This window comes from Musa acuminata, chromosome BXJ3-5, assembly GCF_036884655.1.
Source record: "Musa acuminata AAA Group cultivar baxijiao chromosome BXJ3-5, Cavendish_Baxijiao_AAA, whole genome shotgun sequence".
NCBI classification, from domain to species: Eukaryota; Viridiplantae; Streptophyta; class Magnoliopsida; order Zingiberales; family Musaceae; genus Musa; species Musa acuminata.
In genome coordinates, this window is record NC_088353.1 from 10,999,789 (window position 1) to 11,016,890 (window position 17,102).

The window sequence follows — 17,102 nt, forward strand, 5'->3', positions numbered from 1 at the left end:
ACTGAAGATATCTTTATGTAGCAACCTCCTAAATTTGTTCATCCTTAGTATCCAGGGCATGTTTGTAAACTACACAAAGCTATTTATGGACTTCATCAAGCTCCAAGAGCTTGGTATACTAAACATGACTCATTTCTGACATCAACTGGCTTCATCAACTCCAAGTCTGATACCTCGTTATTCCTATGGCAACAAAATAAAGGCATAATATATCTTGTAATGTATGTGGATGATATTATTATTATGGGTAATAATTCTTTGGAGATTCAAGCATTCCTAAAGTAATTGGCCAATTGATTCTCCCTTAAACATTTAGGAACTTTAAGCTATTTTCTGGAAGTGGAAGCAACATTTACATCTTCAGGTTTTTTTCTATCACAAAAAAAGTATGTTCAAAATTTATTATCAAAGACAAATATGTAGGATGTAAAAAAGATTATAACTCCCCTCTCTACTAATGAATCACTCAAATTATGTGATGGAAGCCCTGTTATGGACTCTACTCAATACCGACAAGTACTTGGCTCCTTATAATAATTAGCTCTCACCTATCCAGATATCTCATTTGCAATCAATAAATTATCACAATTCATGCATCAGCCATCTACTACACATTGGTCTATAATCAAATGAATTTTACAATATCCTAAAGGGACTCTCAATCATGGCCTCTTCCTCCGCAAACACTACCCACTTCATCTCCATGGCTTTGTCGATATTGATTGGGTAGGGAACTTTGATGATAGAATATTCACATCATGGTATATTATCTTCCTTAGAGCTAATTTAATTAGTTGGAGTTCCAAAAAGTAAAACACAGTCACACAGTCTATAACTAAAGCTGAATACCATGTCATCACCACTGTTATTGCAAAACTCAATTGAGTCATGAATGTGCTCAAGGAACTTAAGTTGGAGCTACCTACCTATGCACCAATTCAGTGTTCTACTCATGCATGAAACGCATTGCCATCGACTTCCACTTCATACGAGATCAAGTTGTTAGACATCAACTACGTATTAGTCACGTACATACAGTTGATCAACTAGCAGACTCATTCACGAAGCCTCTCACATGCAAACTATTTTCATTGTATCGGGCCAAGATCAATATTTTTGATAGAAGCTCAATCTTACGAGGGCATAATAGCAGATAACCGGGGGATACAGCTGCACGTTTTCTCGTATGTTTTGCAGAGTAGTTTGTGCCATAGTCACCTGTGTCTTTTCGATAGGTTTGTTGTTTGTGTTGTGATCCTGTCCCCCATTCATGTTTCCTCTGTTTCTTACTCTTTTGACACTGTCATCGCTACTTGTTCCGTGTCCACTGCTGGTCTCTACATGACCTGGTTATCTCATCAATAGTGTAAACTCTTAGAGTAGAAATCAAGATATATTCTCTTTGATTGTCAATATACTTGCAGTGAACTGAAGAATGCTTCTTCCTTTCTTGCGTAGTTGGTTCTGTGGTAGGGGCCATCACTGGAGCTCTGATAGGCCTAGCGACCGAGAGCGGTTTGCTGCGAGGAGCTGGAATTGGAGCTACTTCTGGGGCTGTCTTCTCCATTGAAGTAGTCGAATCATCTCTCGATCTATGGAACTCCAGGGAATCAGGGATCTGGAGCATTCTCTACGTGGTAAGTCTGAATGACACTCCGAGTGACACTACTCACAAGAACCAATCAACTCGAATAACTCTTCGTTTTCAAGTGAACTCTAACTTTACCGTTGCAGCTGGATATAATTGTTAGCATACTAAATCGCTGAGATGCTATTTTTTTAGTCCGTAGATGTCCTATAGATGAGAGCAAATGGTTTAGGATAAATTATTAAAAGAATTCTTTCCATCAATATTATCTTCTAAGGAATTCTATTTTAACTGAACTTCTTTTTTATTGATTAATAACTATTATCAGAATAGAATTCAGTTATCTATAATATATCTTACTTAATTTAATATATCTTACTTAATTAAATAGGATCATATAATCTAATAGTAATTGGAACAACAGTGCAGAGTGCAATCCAGAGTCAGGTATCTTGATATATCTGAGCTGCAGATATCATACATAGACACTGAAACTGGCCCTCCGAGGTGGTTTATCCAGTACATGACCTTGGAATGCAGATGAGTGCTCTCAGTTTCCACTTCATGGAGAGTGCTGATTTCTTCGAGATCGGCGGGGGCGTCAGAGGACTGTCGATCGATGCAGTGGAGAAACTTCCGAAGGTTAAGATTGCTGCTGAAGACAATGTCGACGCTGCAGGGGGATAAAATCTGCTGCTCGGTCTTGTCTGCAGGTGGATTCTGCTGCTGGTCGAAAGTGTTATATCACACTTGAAGCTCGAGAGCTGCAGTGGTGATTAACACTGGAATCACTGCGGTTTCAGGACTTCCAAACTGGAGAAATGGTGAGGAAGTTGCCCAACTGTCAGCATATGTTCCAGTCGCCATGCATTGATAGCTGCTGGCTCGTCAGGCATGGCTCTTGTCCGCTGTGTAGGAGAGACATATAGACACACCCCTTTCCTCCGTAAATCCAAGTTGAAGTATATATAAAGTTTCCTCGACCTTTTTATTTTTCTTATCTGTAGCTACATGCTTCTTTACTTGGCCTTGATCCTTGTGGAATATGCAATCGAATCTTTTTTCTCCAGTCCAATTTAGTTTATAACGAGGAAAACTGCAAACGTGAGAGAGAAGAGTATCAGTCATACATTGCATTTGCTCCGAGGTTGTAGAACTGTGACCTGCTTCATTGGAGTTTGAGCATTTTTCATCAGAATTGCTTGAAGTTTCAGAAATTCCATCAAGTTTTTCCAGCTCGGTAAATTTCTTCGTTGATGAATAGATCATTTGGTTAACAAAGGAGATATAAGCTACTTGGATTGGTGCATATTAATACTTCATAATTGGCAGACAGATGAACCTTCTAACATCAGTTTTACATATCATTAACAGGGTCCAAGTCTGGCTAACTGGTACTTTTGCCTGTGAGAATCCCCTTTTGATTGATTGATCTGTACTGGGTTTTTCAACCACAGTCCTGAGCATTAACCAAAGTCATTTCCGTAGAAATCCGGATCTTCAAATTTGGATTTGGATTTAGATTTACAGACAAAGTGCAGCTCTTTAATGCACATGGTACAGCATGACTATATGCAATCTGAGAGTTGGTACAACAGATTGATTTATATGCTCATACTTCTCAAAGTCCATGAGATTTAATTGTTTAATGAGAACATTTCACTGTATAACAATAAAACATTGACTAGTTACCAAGCATATATAAAACCATCACAATATCCTTCCATGTCTCAGTCCTCTAGTGTCATTTTCAAGGTGAAAAGCTTTTCTTCCAGGTCTCTCGAGTTGCTTCGAGCCACTCACTCCTGTCTTTGGTGTCGAGTAAAACAATCTTCCATTGAAATAAATGATTTCTTCACTTCTGCTACTGGTTGAATTCCACCAGTGGACTCAAACAATTTCAAGCACAAGTCTTCTTGATGCTAAAAGAATTAGCTACAATCATGCTTTAAACATAATAAGGATGATAATCTCAATTTCCAGTCAGATCCACCCAACCCTCAAGGGTGGATGTCATTACGATGCAGCGGTATGCCTCATTGGAAACATTCATTGAAATAGAGGATCTTAACTCACACTACAATGCTTAAACTTATGACTTACGTTTAAAGTTTGAACCAACCAAGAGCTGAAGGATGGTAATGGGGGGACTTTAATTCTTGACATCCCAAGGAACAAATTTTCTTCTTTGACTGAACATGAACAAAGAACTGGAGCCAGCAAGCTCTCTTTAACCTGATTCATGACAACAATAAAACCATCATATTATGTATGTTAGCCCATTGATCTAATTGACATGAAGCCCTCAAGTGCATAAGGTCCCTGTTTTGAAGACTGATAAATGGCTTTCACCATAATGAATCAGGGAATGTATCTCCATAAATAATGATTAAGCACTTCAAAATCATGATTAGTTATACTAGAGGCTATAAGCTCAATTATTATATAAAAAAAAAAAGCAGTTCAAGTTATTATTTATATCATAATCCTTTACAGTTTAGATTAAAGTTGGGTAGACACTGTTAGACAAGCTCTGATTCATTTTAAGAGCAAATAACCCATAACTAAATTCAAGATTGCAAAGCATGATAATATACAAGGGCCCGTTTACTTCACATGGATGAAACCAAGTGCCAAAAACCTGCACGAGACCAATATAACATCAGGCAAAGTTGTGAGTTCCATATAACCTACAAAATTAATACATCAAAATATAACAGAGCTTCTTATCAACTTGAGGGGATCTGAAGTACTAAAACCTGATAAAATCAAAATCGAATTATCTCAGCAGTAGGTCTCAATTAAAATTAGCTCACTTGGTCTTTTTGTTTTTGTTTCTTGTTTTCATGATAGAGCAAATAAATGTTCAGATGCTTTCAGGTATAGTGATTTCAGTAGACAACAACTATTCAAACAGCAAGTTCTGCAAATTTCAGTTGTAGGCAACAAGAATTGCAATTCTACTTGGTAGTATACAAGTGAATATTTTTTCGTATGGCACTTGCTACAAATTAAATAAATCTGCAAACCAACAATAAACGAACCCTGCAAAACTGTCAAAATGAAATCTACACATCCATCAAAAGCAAAAAAAAAATAAAAGGTCGAAAGAGAATTATTTAATGAGCAACAAAGAAGATATTACTAATGCAACAAACTAAAGACACAAACTCAACAATTCCATAGGAGAATCCGTGTTTGTGGTCTCATCCTCTATATCTGCTGCAAGTTGAGTGCAGGCTCTGCAGCAAAATCAGGGGTGGCAGCACTAGGGAATGTGATTTAAGTAGCCACACAAACCAGCTCTAAACTTCTAAATGGTTCATCCATCATCGCATCCTGCCTCAGATCAGAGCAATTACAACAACTGCAGATGTCCAAACCTGAAATGTAGCACAAAAGTAAGAAACGAGTTCCACTTGTAAGGCAAGTAATAGCATATAGGCTAATAATAATCACCCCAAAAATGGTAGGTTCTAGAAGCATTAAGGTATTTCTGTAAAACCAGGAATCTGTATCAACTAAACCAAGTAGCACAATCTGTAAGGTCAACACAAGAAAATTTTGATCATGAACACATTAGCATATACAGGAGATTGCATTAAGCTTATATAGGTAGTCTTGTATTTCCATCTAAAAGAACAAGAAAAGAAAAATATTGCATTGATAAGACACTCCACAGACACTGGTAGCACAAATTTTAATTGCTCAGTGATGATTGTCCATGAAATTTAAAAAAGTGAACAGCTTGTTATCTTGCCTGGAAGAATATTGCACACTCCTTTAGAATTACTTCAACTAGGAGCAAACTCACTAAGCCGCCGGTAGCTGCTTTTAACTTTGGCAAACAAAAGATGTCGTTCAGAAAAAGAAAAGTTTATATTGCAACAGGAACAACTTGCAATCGAAGGAATTAAACTTACCTGAAGGAGATAAATGAGGGGCTTAAGAGGTCCCATCTCTTCGTGAGAATAGAAAAGTCATACACATTGATTTTATTTGGTAGCTTCTTTTAACACTGGATTCCATGTGAACCAGTAAAATTGGCTGCATTGAAACAAAAAAGATGACAAACTCAAAGGAAAAGTTAGTGGTCTAGCCTAAAATCCAACAGCATTACCCAACTCCAAGAAATTATTTCACGCCACAAGTGTTTTCCAATTTTGTTTGAAAGAGTCGGCACATACTTTTGATGGAAGTGCAAGACTATGATCCATCAAAATGCCTAATTCCAATACTTTGTTACCAAATGGACATTTGGATACTTGAGTTATTTTGCAAGTTTAGTCAAGTTTGTTTTACTCCAATAGTCTGTCACCAATGGACATTTAGACACTTCTACAAGCCAGCTTGTCCAATAAATCTTGACATATGCAAGGTTAGAAAATTAAGAGCCAGATGGACATAAGCTGACACTGAAACCACCAGAAAAATATCAGTACGTACAATATACACAGACGAAAAAAAAAGAAGAAGACCAATGAACAAGCGATGTGCTAAAGAAGGGTAAGCCAAACCTTCTTCAGAGAATATTTGTAACATGGTACACGAAGACAACTAAACCAAATCTTGAACTATTTGAATACATGAAAAAATTTGAAGGGAAAAAAAGGTATTCTCATTAGATCCAACAGTCTTTTATATTGGACATTTGTTCATTTTCTATTGTTGCTAATTTCCACTTTATATATTAATTTTTGTTTCGAATTAATCTAAAGCATTTAGCTTCTAAGATTAACTATATATGTCTTGTTAGATTTTGTACTTACAAACTCTCATTAACTAATAAATTTTACCAATAAATATATTAGTTTGTCTAAATTATTTTATTAACAAACCATTTTTAATCTTAAATATACCTAATAAATAAATCTATTATGAGTTGCAAGTAGGCAACAGCTCAATGGTGACATTTTGTAGCCTCCCATTCTTCACACAAAATGGAATTTTGCAGGTCAATCCCAAAACATTAAAAAAGAAAAAAGCCTTTGCTACAGTGGAGTTACTCTTTGGAGTTATCTTCAGAAAGGGATAGTGTTCATGACTAAATAATTACTCAGAAGGGCCTCATCAAAGTATAGGAGAACAGTTACTCCTTTCCAGGCTGCATAATACATGAGGATGGTTTCAACTTTCAAGGTTAGCAACATGGTTTAGCTAAATTTTTTCCACTACAAATATTTTCTCATCCACCAAAAAGAGGCTTAGATTCATTTAAGAGGCTACATTTATTATACCTCAAGTTGATAAAAACATGTTCAACCATTACAAAGGAGCCAAGATAACCTGGATGTCCCATGTAGTTTTTTCGTACATTGGAGATAGCCATATGGTAAAACTCTTCTAACTCATCATTTGAGTCATAATCAAACTCAAGAAATGCCCCTAAAACATTGTTCCCAAGTAAAATGTCCAATGCATGACAGTTAATCAGAAAAAAAGAAATTAAGGAAAAATTAAATTCAACTAATGATGTATAACCAAGGAAATAAGAGCTGAAGTAAAGAAAAAAAGGAAAAAAGAAAAGGATACCGCAACAATATTCATAATTCTAGAATCTACATTTTCTGTAGTAATCATAGCATAAGTAAACGAATTGTATATCTAAAAACATTATTGGTTTTACAATCAAAGTAGTTCATATCAACATTTAATGATGACAACAAATAGTATGAGGTAATCAGTAACGCAAATAGCTATATTTGCCAAGACAATTTATGAAACAGAAACAATAGCATGGAATTCATGATAAAGCATATAAAGAAACATTAAAGATTATTTTTAGTCACATTCTCAATATAAATCTACAATTCAAGATCCACAAGTTCATGCCATAGAGTTAAACCACACTAGTTGCACTATCCATAGCTCAAAACTCAAAAGAGAAGAGATAGAAAATAGAAGCTAATGACAAAATGGCTACCACATCCACCATTATTTTATATTTAACACCCAATCTTTTTTCCTATCCTCTGTCATCTGCAGAAATAGCTCCATCCACATATAATCTTCATGAAACCGCTCAACTGCCTTGGAGTATGCTACTCCATCTATGCCCTCTAGGGCATTCAGTGCTTGCATGCTTTCTACAATAAGTTTCTTGATAGTGGATCCAGTCTCAGAAGTTGACTTTGATGGTGAGGGAGTAACTGTCATTTTTCTCTCAGTTGTATCAGACTTTTTCTTTGAATTTTCACCTGGAGAAGTCAAACTACTAGTCTGGAGAGTGGAAAAACTATTTCTTTTTCCCCGACGAGAGCTTGATGGGTTGAAAGATTGGCTTCGTATGGGAACTGCAGACAGCACACCTGTACCACCAGATTGCTCATTAAATGATGCCTCTAAGCTCATCCCATCAATCTCCTCTCTATCATCAGTGTCCAGGGGATTATTGTTCGAAATATGTTGACAGAAATCGGATGCCGTTGTGTCTCCATAAATCACACACAATTTATTAAACAAAGGGCATCCCTTCTTACGGAATCTCTTTGCAGACTTGTACACCTACATTGAGTCGCCATGCACCACCTTATTCACTTAATAAAACTAACTGGTAACGAATGAAAGTAAACCTGTTCGCCCCTGGAGAGCAAATTTACCTTATACAGGCGTTCCCACACCTCATCTGTCGCAGAAACAGAGTCTGTCACTGGGTTCCAGCGAACCCCTGTCTCCTTCATTAGGTTAGCAAAGTCCTTTTGTCGGGTTCTTAGTTGGTTGAACTTATTTCTGAGTTGTGTGTAAGTGTAGTTCCTTTTTGTTTGTGTGTTGAGAGTTTCCTCAATGGCACGCCATGCAGGCTTTGAAAAAGTTGTTGATGTTCTATTGCCTTTGTTAACTTCTGCCTCCATGATGTAGATGAACCTTTCTTCGATCTCATCTGGCCACACACTAACATTGAAACCACCCTCATCAACTATATCAGTATCATTCTCCTCCCCTTGAAAATCGCTTCCAGTAAAATCAGCCATCTAAAGAAAGAATAATAAACATATGCGTAAAACCTTGTACATGGTTATATAAAAACTACATCCACCAGAAAAATCAATAAATACAACAAATACACAGTAACACAATCTCAAGTAATGCACAATAAATTGACTTGTTTTTCGTAGAAAGAAATTTAAAACATATAATATGGAAAAGGAAATCAATAGTACTTGTATGACTCCGTTTTATCATAACAACCAGTGTCGAAAAAGTGATCTTCATCTTGGTGCTTTACTTGAAAGTTTTTATACAAGTAGTCTGGTCTACAGATAATTCATAACTAAAAACGTAAAAATAAAAAAGAGAAACAACTTCTCTAAACAAATCCTCCTCATACGAGTCTCTCTGTATCTATCAGCACCCCATGGAAAACTACGTTAGTCTCATTTATATGATAAACAAAATAGTCTAAGTAAATTCACAAGAAGTTGGTTGTTTAGTGATTCTTCATACAAATCTTCACTCAATGATATGTGTTTCTCCCAATGATTCTTTCGTAGATGTGCACAATAATTTTTGTAGCCTCAACAATAGAATTCCAGCAAAAAAAAAGCTAAAAACAAAATCTTTATTTACCATAGAACAATTTTGTGGCACCAAAATAAGACCACATATGAACAATGGATTTGTACCAACGACACATGAACAATGCCTACTGAAATAAATGCCAGGTCTCCAGCTTGTGAAAATATTTAGGCTTCAAAAGCAAAAATATGAGATTAAAGGAGCAATTCACACGACGTGTTACATTCTACAAGCGTTCGACAACCCAATCGAAACAAGAACAGAAACAAAAAATAATAACGAAGTGTTTGGTCAGAAATTAATCACAGGGTGGGGGCAACATCCTCTCAGGACCAAAAGCAAGAGGCGTAAATATTCGCCAACACCTAAAAACACAACCCAATCCTCGATCTCACAAACAATTGACGAATATTGCGGCATATCAGACGAACAACAGAGGAACAGAGAAGAGGAAGGCGGGTGGTACCACCGAGGAGAACGGCGAGGGGACGATCCCAACGTAGGCGATCGCCGAAGGCGAAGGCGAGGGCGGAAGGCGACGGAGGGAGCTGTGTTTCCTAGGGCATCGTTTTCGTTTTGTGTTTTTTTGCTTTTAGAAACAAAAACTTGAAAACCGATGCACGGAACATGTTTGGTAACGCTTTTCTCGACTTTTTATTGGAACTACTCCGAAACGTTGCAAACAAGAAAGAAACCCACGGGCTCACAGCCCGCGGCCCGTTAATTACAGTTACGGCCCATTAAATTAAGGAGTCATCGTGTCCTCCTCTTCCCCGCTAAAGATGACATATAATAGACGCGCAAGAAATGTCATGTCATAGTTACCTGTTATTGCTTGGAAGAGTTTTAGAGACACACTTGTGCGAGTTCTTGATCTCTACGTAAAACCTAGACAGAATTAGGGTTTGTCTCAGACCATCAGGTTCCTTGCTAGGATTCCCTCGAATGTAATACCAGGGCCAAAAGCCAGTATCAGACCCCATTCACAGTCGCTTTCCCCGCTCTCCTTCTTCTTCCTGCTCTCCTCAATGATGTTCTCGAGGACATATATGATTGTGTTGCTACTGGCGTTCCCGTAGTCTCTCAGTGCCTGCCTACTTGCGTTGAGCTTGTCAGGACACAACCGCAGCTTGCTCTCCACCTTGTTCAGTATTGCAGGTCCCCCAGGATGCATTGCCCAGAACATGTCGTTATAGTTAACGTCATGGCTCTCTCCTCTTGCACCTTCCATCGCCAGCTTCTTGCAGAACGCCTCGACATGATCCTCTATAACCAGCGGCAGCTCCCTCCCCAGAAAAAAGCTGATCCCTTCCTCGGTGAGCTCACCCTGGATGGTCTTGTCGGTGTCTGGTAAGTACTGCTGGATGGCTGAGCTCAGCTCAAACATGGGGGTCTCCGTGCCAGGAATGGGATCTGTACCAAGGACAACGGCCCCTGCTCCATCTCCGAAGAGTGCGGCGCCGACGAGATCATAAGGACGGTGAGGGTTCGGCGGTCGGAAACCGACGATGGTAGTCTCGGAGGTGGCGAGAAGCACTCGGCTTCCTGGGTTGTTTTCCGCGATGTCCTTGGCAACGCGGAGTCCAGCGACGCCCCCGGAGCATCCAGCGAAGGAGATCATGACACGGGAGACAGAGGGATTGAGACGGAGGGCACGGGCGAGGTGGAGGTCGCCCGAGGGGAAGCGAGCTTCGCTGGAGGAGACGTAGACGAGGTGGGTGATGGCGGCGAACGGCCTCCCCCATGCCTTCACGCAGGATCGCGAGGCTTCGATAGCCATCTCGGTGACTGCTTCGTGGGAGATCTCCAGCCGCTGCCTCAGCGTGGGCTGGCCATCTCTTGCTAGCTCAGGGTGGTTCTCGAGAATCTCGTCGCACATCACCAGGTACCTTGTTTTGACTGTAGTTGTCTTGCCTGCACAACAAGAAGCTTATCAAATATGCTGTGGGTATCGAAATGGCTTTGTACAAAGCTGAAGGAAGCTCGCAGGAAGAAGAAGAGCTTAGGAGTTACAAAGTCGAGTGAGCTTCTTCTTGAGATCAGGATCAGTGCAGTTAGTGTTCCTGAAGTAGCCGTCGACGAGGAGATCCTGCATCACTAGTTGCTTAGGGAAGGCTTTTCCAAGAGCAAGAATATTGGTGGCTTTCCCTCGCTTGATGCTAAAGGATTCGGCACCTCCAAAGCTCCCCATTGTTTTTGTTGAAGGGAGGAGACGAAGGAGTCCTTGGCTTGCAATGCTATGGAAGTGAAGTGGGAACAAGCGGCAGCTGGTGTTGGAGTTATAAGCACTATATTTAGAAGCTCGAGTAATATGCTATTATTACATGATCTTGGCGTTGACAGTTTGGGGGTAAATGAAGTTGGTGTTTAGTTGGGGAATAATGCATGCATGAAGAGGAGTTTATAGTTAAGCAGTAGGATTGGGGTTGGTTATGTATCTAAACCGTAACCACGAGTGAGTGCAACCACTTCTTTAGATTCCTTGTCACGTAGAGAGAGAAGTATAACTATCTAAAGCTTATCCTTCCTAGGCATCTCTATCATGTCAAGTCACGATTTAAGGAACGATTTAAATTCGACAAGCTGACAAGGCTAACTTTGTCTTGACCTAAGGCGTGAACAGTTGTTGACACACATCGGCCGTTTCCTCGAAATAAGTCATGATTCGAGTCAGAATATGAATAATATAATGTCTCAGTTGTCCATCAAAATTGTTCATCCTACGTTCAATGTTCTTAAAATAAGAGAGTAATTTGTCAAAAAAATGCATATATATATATATATATATATATATATATATATATATATATATATATATATATATATATATATATATATATATAACAAAATAATAGGATAACGAATAAAATGTAAAATACGTCTATATTTCTAGATAAATCAAATTGGATCGTAGACCGGTTTTCCATCCAACCAATTAAACCACGGATGCAGCCTGGTTTTGATAAGCTTGTCCAGTGTGATTAAGATTGAGATGTCATAGGATGACAAAGTTCGTGGAAGGGATATTTGATAAGAGTGATGGGCGCATCAGAATCGTCACCCTTCGTTCGTCTATTATTGCCCTCAACATCAGCCATCCTTTTTGCTCTATTCTTGGGAATATATTCTTTTCCGATACAGTACAGTATAAACACTACAGAGAGCAGTCACATCCTCAGAGGAGTTATCTTACTGTTTGGCCACTTATGGCCGGCGGTTCTCGTTGCCCCACCGCAACATATACTTCACCCGTCACCTCTCCTTTCATATCATGTCGACCCTCGAACCATCAAGACAAAGGCACCTGCCCTCACTGCTCCGCTCGGTCCTCTCTGTACCACGCTATAATAGAAGCAAAGAAATGAAGGAAGAAAAGCAAAAATAAAAAACACATACAAATCCATAAGGGTTCTTGGGAAGCAGTGTGAATTCCATTGGGATTTTGAAGTCACAGGTAGCCTTTTATGTATAACTTGTTTGAAGTTGTCTGGAACACTGTGAATCGCTGGCACGTGTACATGCATGGGTTACCTTCGTACGACGAATGACTTTATTTTGGTTGGGAGGAGATAGTGAGTTGTTTGTAGGCGAAGAAAATGCATTGGCACCCGATTCATCATGGCAGCGCCTCTGTTATCACATCATTGCCACAGGTAGGGAAGCTTGTCTTCTCCTTGCACCAGTGTATCTCTTTTCCTCTTCCTGCATACTTCGTCGCTTGTCATGCGGCTCTTGGAGCATGACAACCACCACAAGAAGAACAGCCGCGCCGACCATAAGAGTAGCAGTAGCAACATCGTGTCGTCCTCTTCTTCCTCAAAGTCCTCCCCTTCCTCGAATCCCTCCGTCCTCATCCCACCTACAATAAGGAGGAGGACCGTGGAGGAGGTGTGGAACGACATAAGTCTCACCACCCTCCAGCACGAGAGGCTCCTAATACCTTTAGATCATCAAAGCTACCACCACCATCACCCAGCCTCGCCACCTTCCTTCAAGGGCATGATTTTACAGGACTTCCTCGCTGGACCACTGAACAGGCCCCGCACCATCTCGCCCCACGCCGTTGAGGAGCTACCGCTGCTGCCTCCTCCACTCTCTCCCACCCTCCCTCAGACCGCCCTCAGCTTGAACTCCGGGATGGAGTTCGAGTATCTGAGGCCTCATGCCGATTCCCACTCCAATAGTAGTTCGAATGGCCAGAACGCCTGCTTCATCCCCTTTGCAATCTCCGGTGCGATAGACGGTCCACCATCTCCCACCGCGCTCTTCTCGTTCTGCTCCAAGAACAGGTTGCCGGAGAACTCCGTCGTCGGTACAGATCGTTACCGTAGGAGAATGATCAAGAACCGGGAATCTGCCGCCAGATCACGCGCAAGGAAACAGGTTGGCGTGTCCCTTCTCTCTCTCTCTCTCTCTCTCTCTCTCTCTCTCTCTAAGTCTTTGGTCTTCTAGCATAAAAGATTATGGACTTGGTTATAGGCTTACACCAATGAGCTAGAGTTGGAGGTCTCCCGTCTGAAGGAGGAGAACGCCAAACTGAAGAAGCAATACGAAGAGGTAATCAAATCCTTATTTAAGTTCTGCTCACAATTACACTCCATTCATTATAGGTGTTCCAAGTGTTTCTTGCGTCTCTTTTTCGTGTTGTTTGCACTGTGGGCAGCTTCGTTCCGCAATGGCTGCCCAACAACTCAAAAGCAACACACTCCAAAGGAGCTCCACCGCGCCATTTTGAGGAAGAATGTCGGAAAGAAAGGAGGAGCGCACATTTAGCAGCAGCAGAGAGTCCTCTCGCCACGCTTTCATCAAAATCTTTCCTTCACTGCTAAGTCATGCCCTCCCCTTTCCATTTCCCTGAAACAAAACAGTCAGTCGTATTATGCTAGTGCCTGTGCAGAAATAGTATGTAACCCATATTGTCATCCTGAACTCGAGCATTCGATGAGGAGCCTGTCTGCCTGCCCCTCCTCTCTCTCGCTCACGGTTTATGTAGGACTAGTTGTGGTACGCATCGAACCCAATGATGTGGTTGATGGTGATTGATATAGATGGGAACAGGGATTAAATTGATGCTGACTCGTTGGGAGTGGTGTGGGCTGCCCCTCCAAGAAAGGGGTAAAAAAATTTATTATGAATGATATGATGAGATCATTTCTTGAAATAATATATATTTATATTTTTTTAAAAAAATATTTTTTAGTTATATAGCTAAATTATATATATTAGTAATTTAATTTTTAAAAATTATAATATGTAAGGAATGTAAATTAAAATATTACTTGAGATGTTATGGTATGAAGGCCGGGTAGAGGAGGTTGATATCAGTTTCAATTGTGTTGGTATTTTTGTTTAGTAGACTTAACTAATTAAAGTGTGTGAGATGGAAATTTTGAATAGTATATTACATGAAAATGAATAAATTAAAGTTTGATATTCATCTTTTATATCGATCATAATTTTAAAATAAGTAAAGACTGATAATTTCATATTTATATTTGAGAGGTGTATATTTAATTAACTAATATACTAAAATAATATAAAATTTAAAATTATCAAAAGATGTGATTGAAATAAGGCTTCAAATATCAATGTAAATAATTTTAAATAGTTTATAATAAGATATAGATGATGTTTCAAAATGTGACCCATGACTTTTAGTATTTAAGGCAAACATCACAATAAATTATAATTTTATTTGATTTAAAAATTAAAAGTGAGTAATGAGAAATTAGTTATTATTGAATGAAGGATGACAGATAACCAAGCCAATGATGCACATTAAACATTAATTGGAGTAATAACTGAAGTAAGAGTGATTTGCTAAGTGATTTGTAAAGTTAACGGTGTCATGTTGTCTTTATTCATATCCTTTACAAGAAATAAATAAAAAAGAACTAAATAGAAGTGTTATTGTTTATAAAATTAAGAGATAATTAATGTTCCCACTATTATGATGTGCATATAAAAAATTATTCGGTGTAAAAATATTCTATATAACTTAAGTATTTGTGAAACTAGTCTGAGTGATAGAAGTGCTATTATCGTCCAAATAATGATGTATTTATTTCTCCATTAGTATGAATAGATAAATTCTACATATTATATATAATATGATGAGAAGTACCAGAGTTGATAATTCAATTATGTGGATGAATAGTCGAAGTAATCATGATGTTTACTTTAGACCAATTTGGTATGACCGGAAGGTTGAGTCAAGATCAATAAACTTTTGTTATGTATCCTATTTTATCATAGAGTTGTTAGATGATTTTTTGTTGATTATTAATATTAGATGCTAGAGTTGGCAAATGACCTTTTATCACAGTGGTTATTATAGTTGAAGTTATTTCTCAAGTTATTTTAGTTAAAGTTATTACCATAGTTGACGAGTTGATAATATAATGAAAGATAATAACTTTGTATGTTATGTATTCAGGAGGCATCTTGTTTAATCATTTATTGGAGTTTTTATTGCTTTAATTGCTCTTTCCTTTAGATATTTGATTGAATTGAATTGTGATAATTGATCTTATCTTTTTTTTCTTCTTATTTTAGATATATTTCATGATCAATCAAGTTATCACAAAATTCTTCAAATGACAATGGTAAGTCATGTGCCTAAATTATTATTATTAGTTCTTTATATTCGTCTATGAGCCATTGAGAGTACGAACTATAAATTCTTCATTATTCATGACCTAATAAAGTTAAGTCATCTATAATAACTTTTAAATTTAGATTATTTTTATCAAAATAAATAAAAGACTTAGTATGCTGAGTGTAAGGGTGATTAGTGAATATGGTTTGTAACTTAGACTATGTTTCTATTGTAGTGTTGTATAAAAAGATTAATGATGCTATAAAGCTAGTAATTTTAAGGCTTGAATGTCTTATTGAATAAGCCTATCTTGATAGAACCATAATTTATGATTAAGATTTGCCATTAAGATTGACTATTTTGTTATTTCAATATTTTCGGGTGAGCAATTGAGAGAGTCATTGACATAATCTGGAAGATCATATTTCTATAGAAGGTTAGTAAATTGTATTCGTTAGGATGTAGATTAAATCACCGTTGTATTAAGGTAGATTAAATCAAATCAATATCAAGAGCAAAATCTTAACGCTCAAGAGGTGTCATCAAAGTAAAAGTTTTGGTGGTCAGAAGAGAAGCCATCGAAGTAGATCTCACAAGTAGTTGGAAGAGAGTGCATGCCGAAGTAGCAGTGGACAATAGCAGATTTAGGGAGGGGCCAATGATATGCAATATCGTCGTAGGTTACAACAAAGAACATGCTATTGGTCATGAGTTAGAGAAAAGGGAGTGTCGCCTATAATGGGAGAAGGTGGTCGATGGAGAGGAGAAGACATGGGTGAGGGAGTAATGAGACACCCTAATCAATGAGCAATAATAGTGAGCAGATATGCTATAGAGCATATCTGTTGTTGCAGCGAAGACAGTGACGTAACAAGGGGATTAAGAATAATCAAGAAGTGATAGACAATGTTATAGAGATTATGATCGTTGGATCTACATATGTGGAAAATAGAAGATAACTTTACAGCAGAGAGAGGATGGCTACGAGGGAAGATAGTAGTTCAAGGAGAGAAGGCAAAATAGTTATGATATAATGAAAATTTTATTGTGAAAAAAATAATGATATCATTTGAGATTATATATATATATATATATATATATATATATATATATATATATATATATATATATTTGTACAGATTTTTAAAATTATTTAATTATATGTTTAAGTCATGCATATATATATATATATATATATATATATATATATATATATATATATATATATATATATAATGCTTATTGTTTCTTAAATCATATATTGATTGGAGGTTAAAATATAAAAAATATAACATTAATATTTCATATTTATTTCTATCAGAGAGGACGTTGCCATGGTGTTCTAAGCGGCGCGGGCCACCTGCGGTCATCTCGAGCGCATAACTGCAGTCCACCATGACC

At 38.0% G+C, this 17,102-nt stretch overlaps 3 protein-coding genes and 1 pseudogene across 4 annotated transcripts; 2 read left to right on the top strand and 2 right to left on the bottom strand.

Annotated features, from left to right (window-relative positions):
• Positions 1 to 1,186: 1,186 nt before the first annotated feature.
• LOC135639205 (NEP1-interacting protein 1-like) lies at positions 1,187 to 2,517 on the top strand (annotated as a pseudogene).
• A 749-nt stretch (positions 2,518 to 3,266) lies between these two features.
• On the bottom strand, positions 3,267 to 9,728 carry LOC135637998 (L10-interacting MYB domain-containing protein-like). Of its 2 annotated transcripts, XR_010496446.1 has the most exons (5): positions 9,570 to 9,728; positions 8,188 to 8,559; positions 7,512 to 8,092; positions 5,512 to 5,635; positions 3,267 to 5,426 (listed from the first exon to the last, which is right to left on the bottom strand). XR_010496446.1 is itself a non-coding variant. In XM_065150917.1 (3 exons), the coding sequence occupies exons 2-3, from the start codon at positions 8,557 to 8,559 to the stop codon at positions 7,523 to 7,525; spliced, it is 942 nt and encodes a 313-aa protein (XP_065006989.1). In that variant the 5' UTR covers positions 9,570 to 9,728; the 3' UTR covers positions 7,347 to 7,522. The 2 variants fall into 2 exon arrangements, 1 of the variants encoding a protein (XP_065006989.1); XM_065150917.1 differs by lacking the exons at positions 3,267 to 5,426; positions 5,512 to 5,635 and having other exon boundaries at positions 7,347 to 8,092.
• Positions 9,729 to 9,935: 207 nt separating this feature from the next.
• Positions 9,936 to 11,286, bottom strand: LOC135637985 (type III polyketide synthase B-like). The gene is made up of 2 exons (XM_065150893.1): positions 11,117 to 11,286; positions 9,936 to 11,017 (listed from the first exon to the last, which is right to left on the bottom strand). Exons 1-2 carry the CDS (start codon positions 11,196 to 11,198, stop codon positions 10,014 to 10,016), a joined length of 1,086 nt encoding a protein of 361 aa, XP_065006965.1. The 5' UTR covers positions 11,199 to 11,286; the 3' UTR covers positions 9,936 to 10,013.
• Positions 11,287 to 12,629: 1,343 nt separating this feature from the next.
• Positions 12,630 to 14,164, top strand: LOC108952802 (protein FD-like). Its single transcript, XM_018825994.2, has 3 exons — positions 12,630 to 13,486; positions 13,583 to 13,660; positions 13,767 to 14,164. Exons 1-3 carry the CDS (start codon positions 12,827 to 12,829, stop codon positions 13,836 to 13,838), a joined length of 810 nt encoding a protein of 269 aa, XP_018681539.2. The 5' UTR covers positions 12,630 to 12,826; the 3' UTR covers positions 13,839 to 14,164.
• The last annotated feature ends 2,938 nt before the right edge of the window (positions 14,165 to 17,102 follow it).

Excerpts from the sequence above, each read along its gene's own strand:
- LOC135637998 (XM_065150917.1), bottom strand. The coding sequence starts at position 8,559 with ATGGCTGATTTTACTGGAAGCGATTTTCAAGGGGAGGAGAATGATACT. Across the intron at positions 8,093-8,187 it reads TGTGGGAACGCCTGTATAAG|GTGTACAAGTCTGCAAAGAG; the intron begins GTAAATTTGCTC and ends GACTCAATGTAG.
- LOC135637985 (XM_065150893.1), bottom strand. The coding sequence starts at position 11,198 with ATGCAGGATCTCCTCGTCGACGGCTACTTCAGGAACACTAACTGCACT. Across the intron at positions 11,018-11,116 it reads GAAGAAGCTCACTCGACTTT|GCAAGACAACTACAGTCAAA; the intron begins GTAACTCCTAAG and ends CTTGTTGTGCAG.
- LOC108952802 (XM_018825994.2), top strand. The coding sequence starts at position 12,827 with ATGCGGCTCTTGGAGCATGACAACCACCACAAGAAGAACAGCCGCGCC. Across the intron at positions 13,487-13,582 it reads GATCACGCGCAAGGAAACAG|GCTTACACCAATGAGCTAGA; the intron begins GTTGGCGTGTCC and ends ACTTGGTTATAG. Across the intron at positions 13,661-13,766 it reads TGAAGAAGCAATACGAAGAG|CTTCGTTCCGCAATGGCTGC; the intron begins GTAATCAAATCC and ends CACTGTGGGCAG.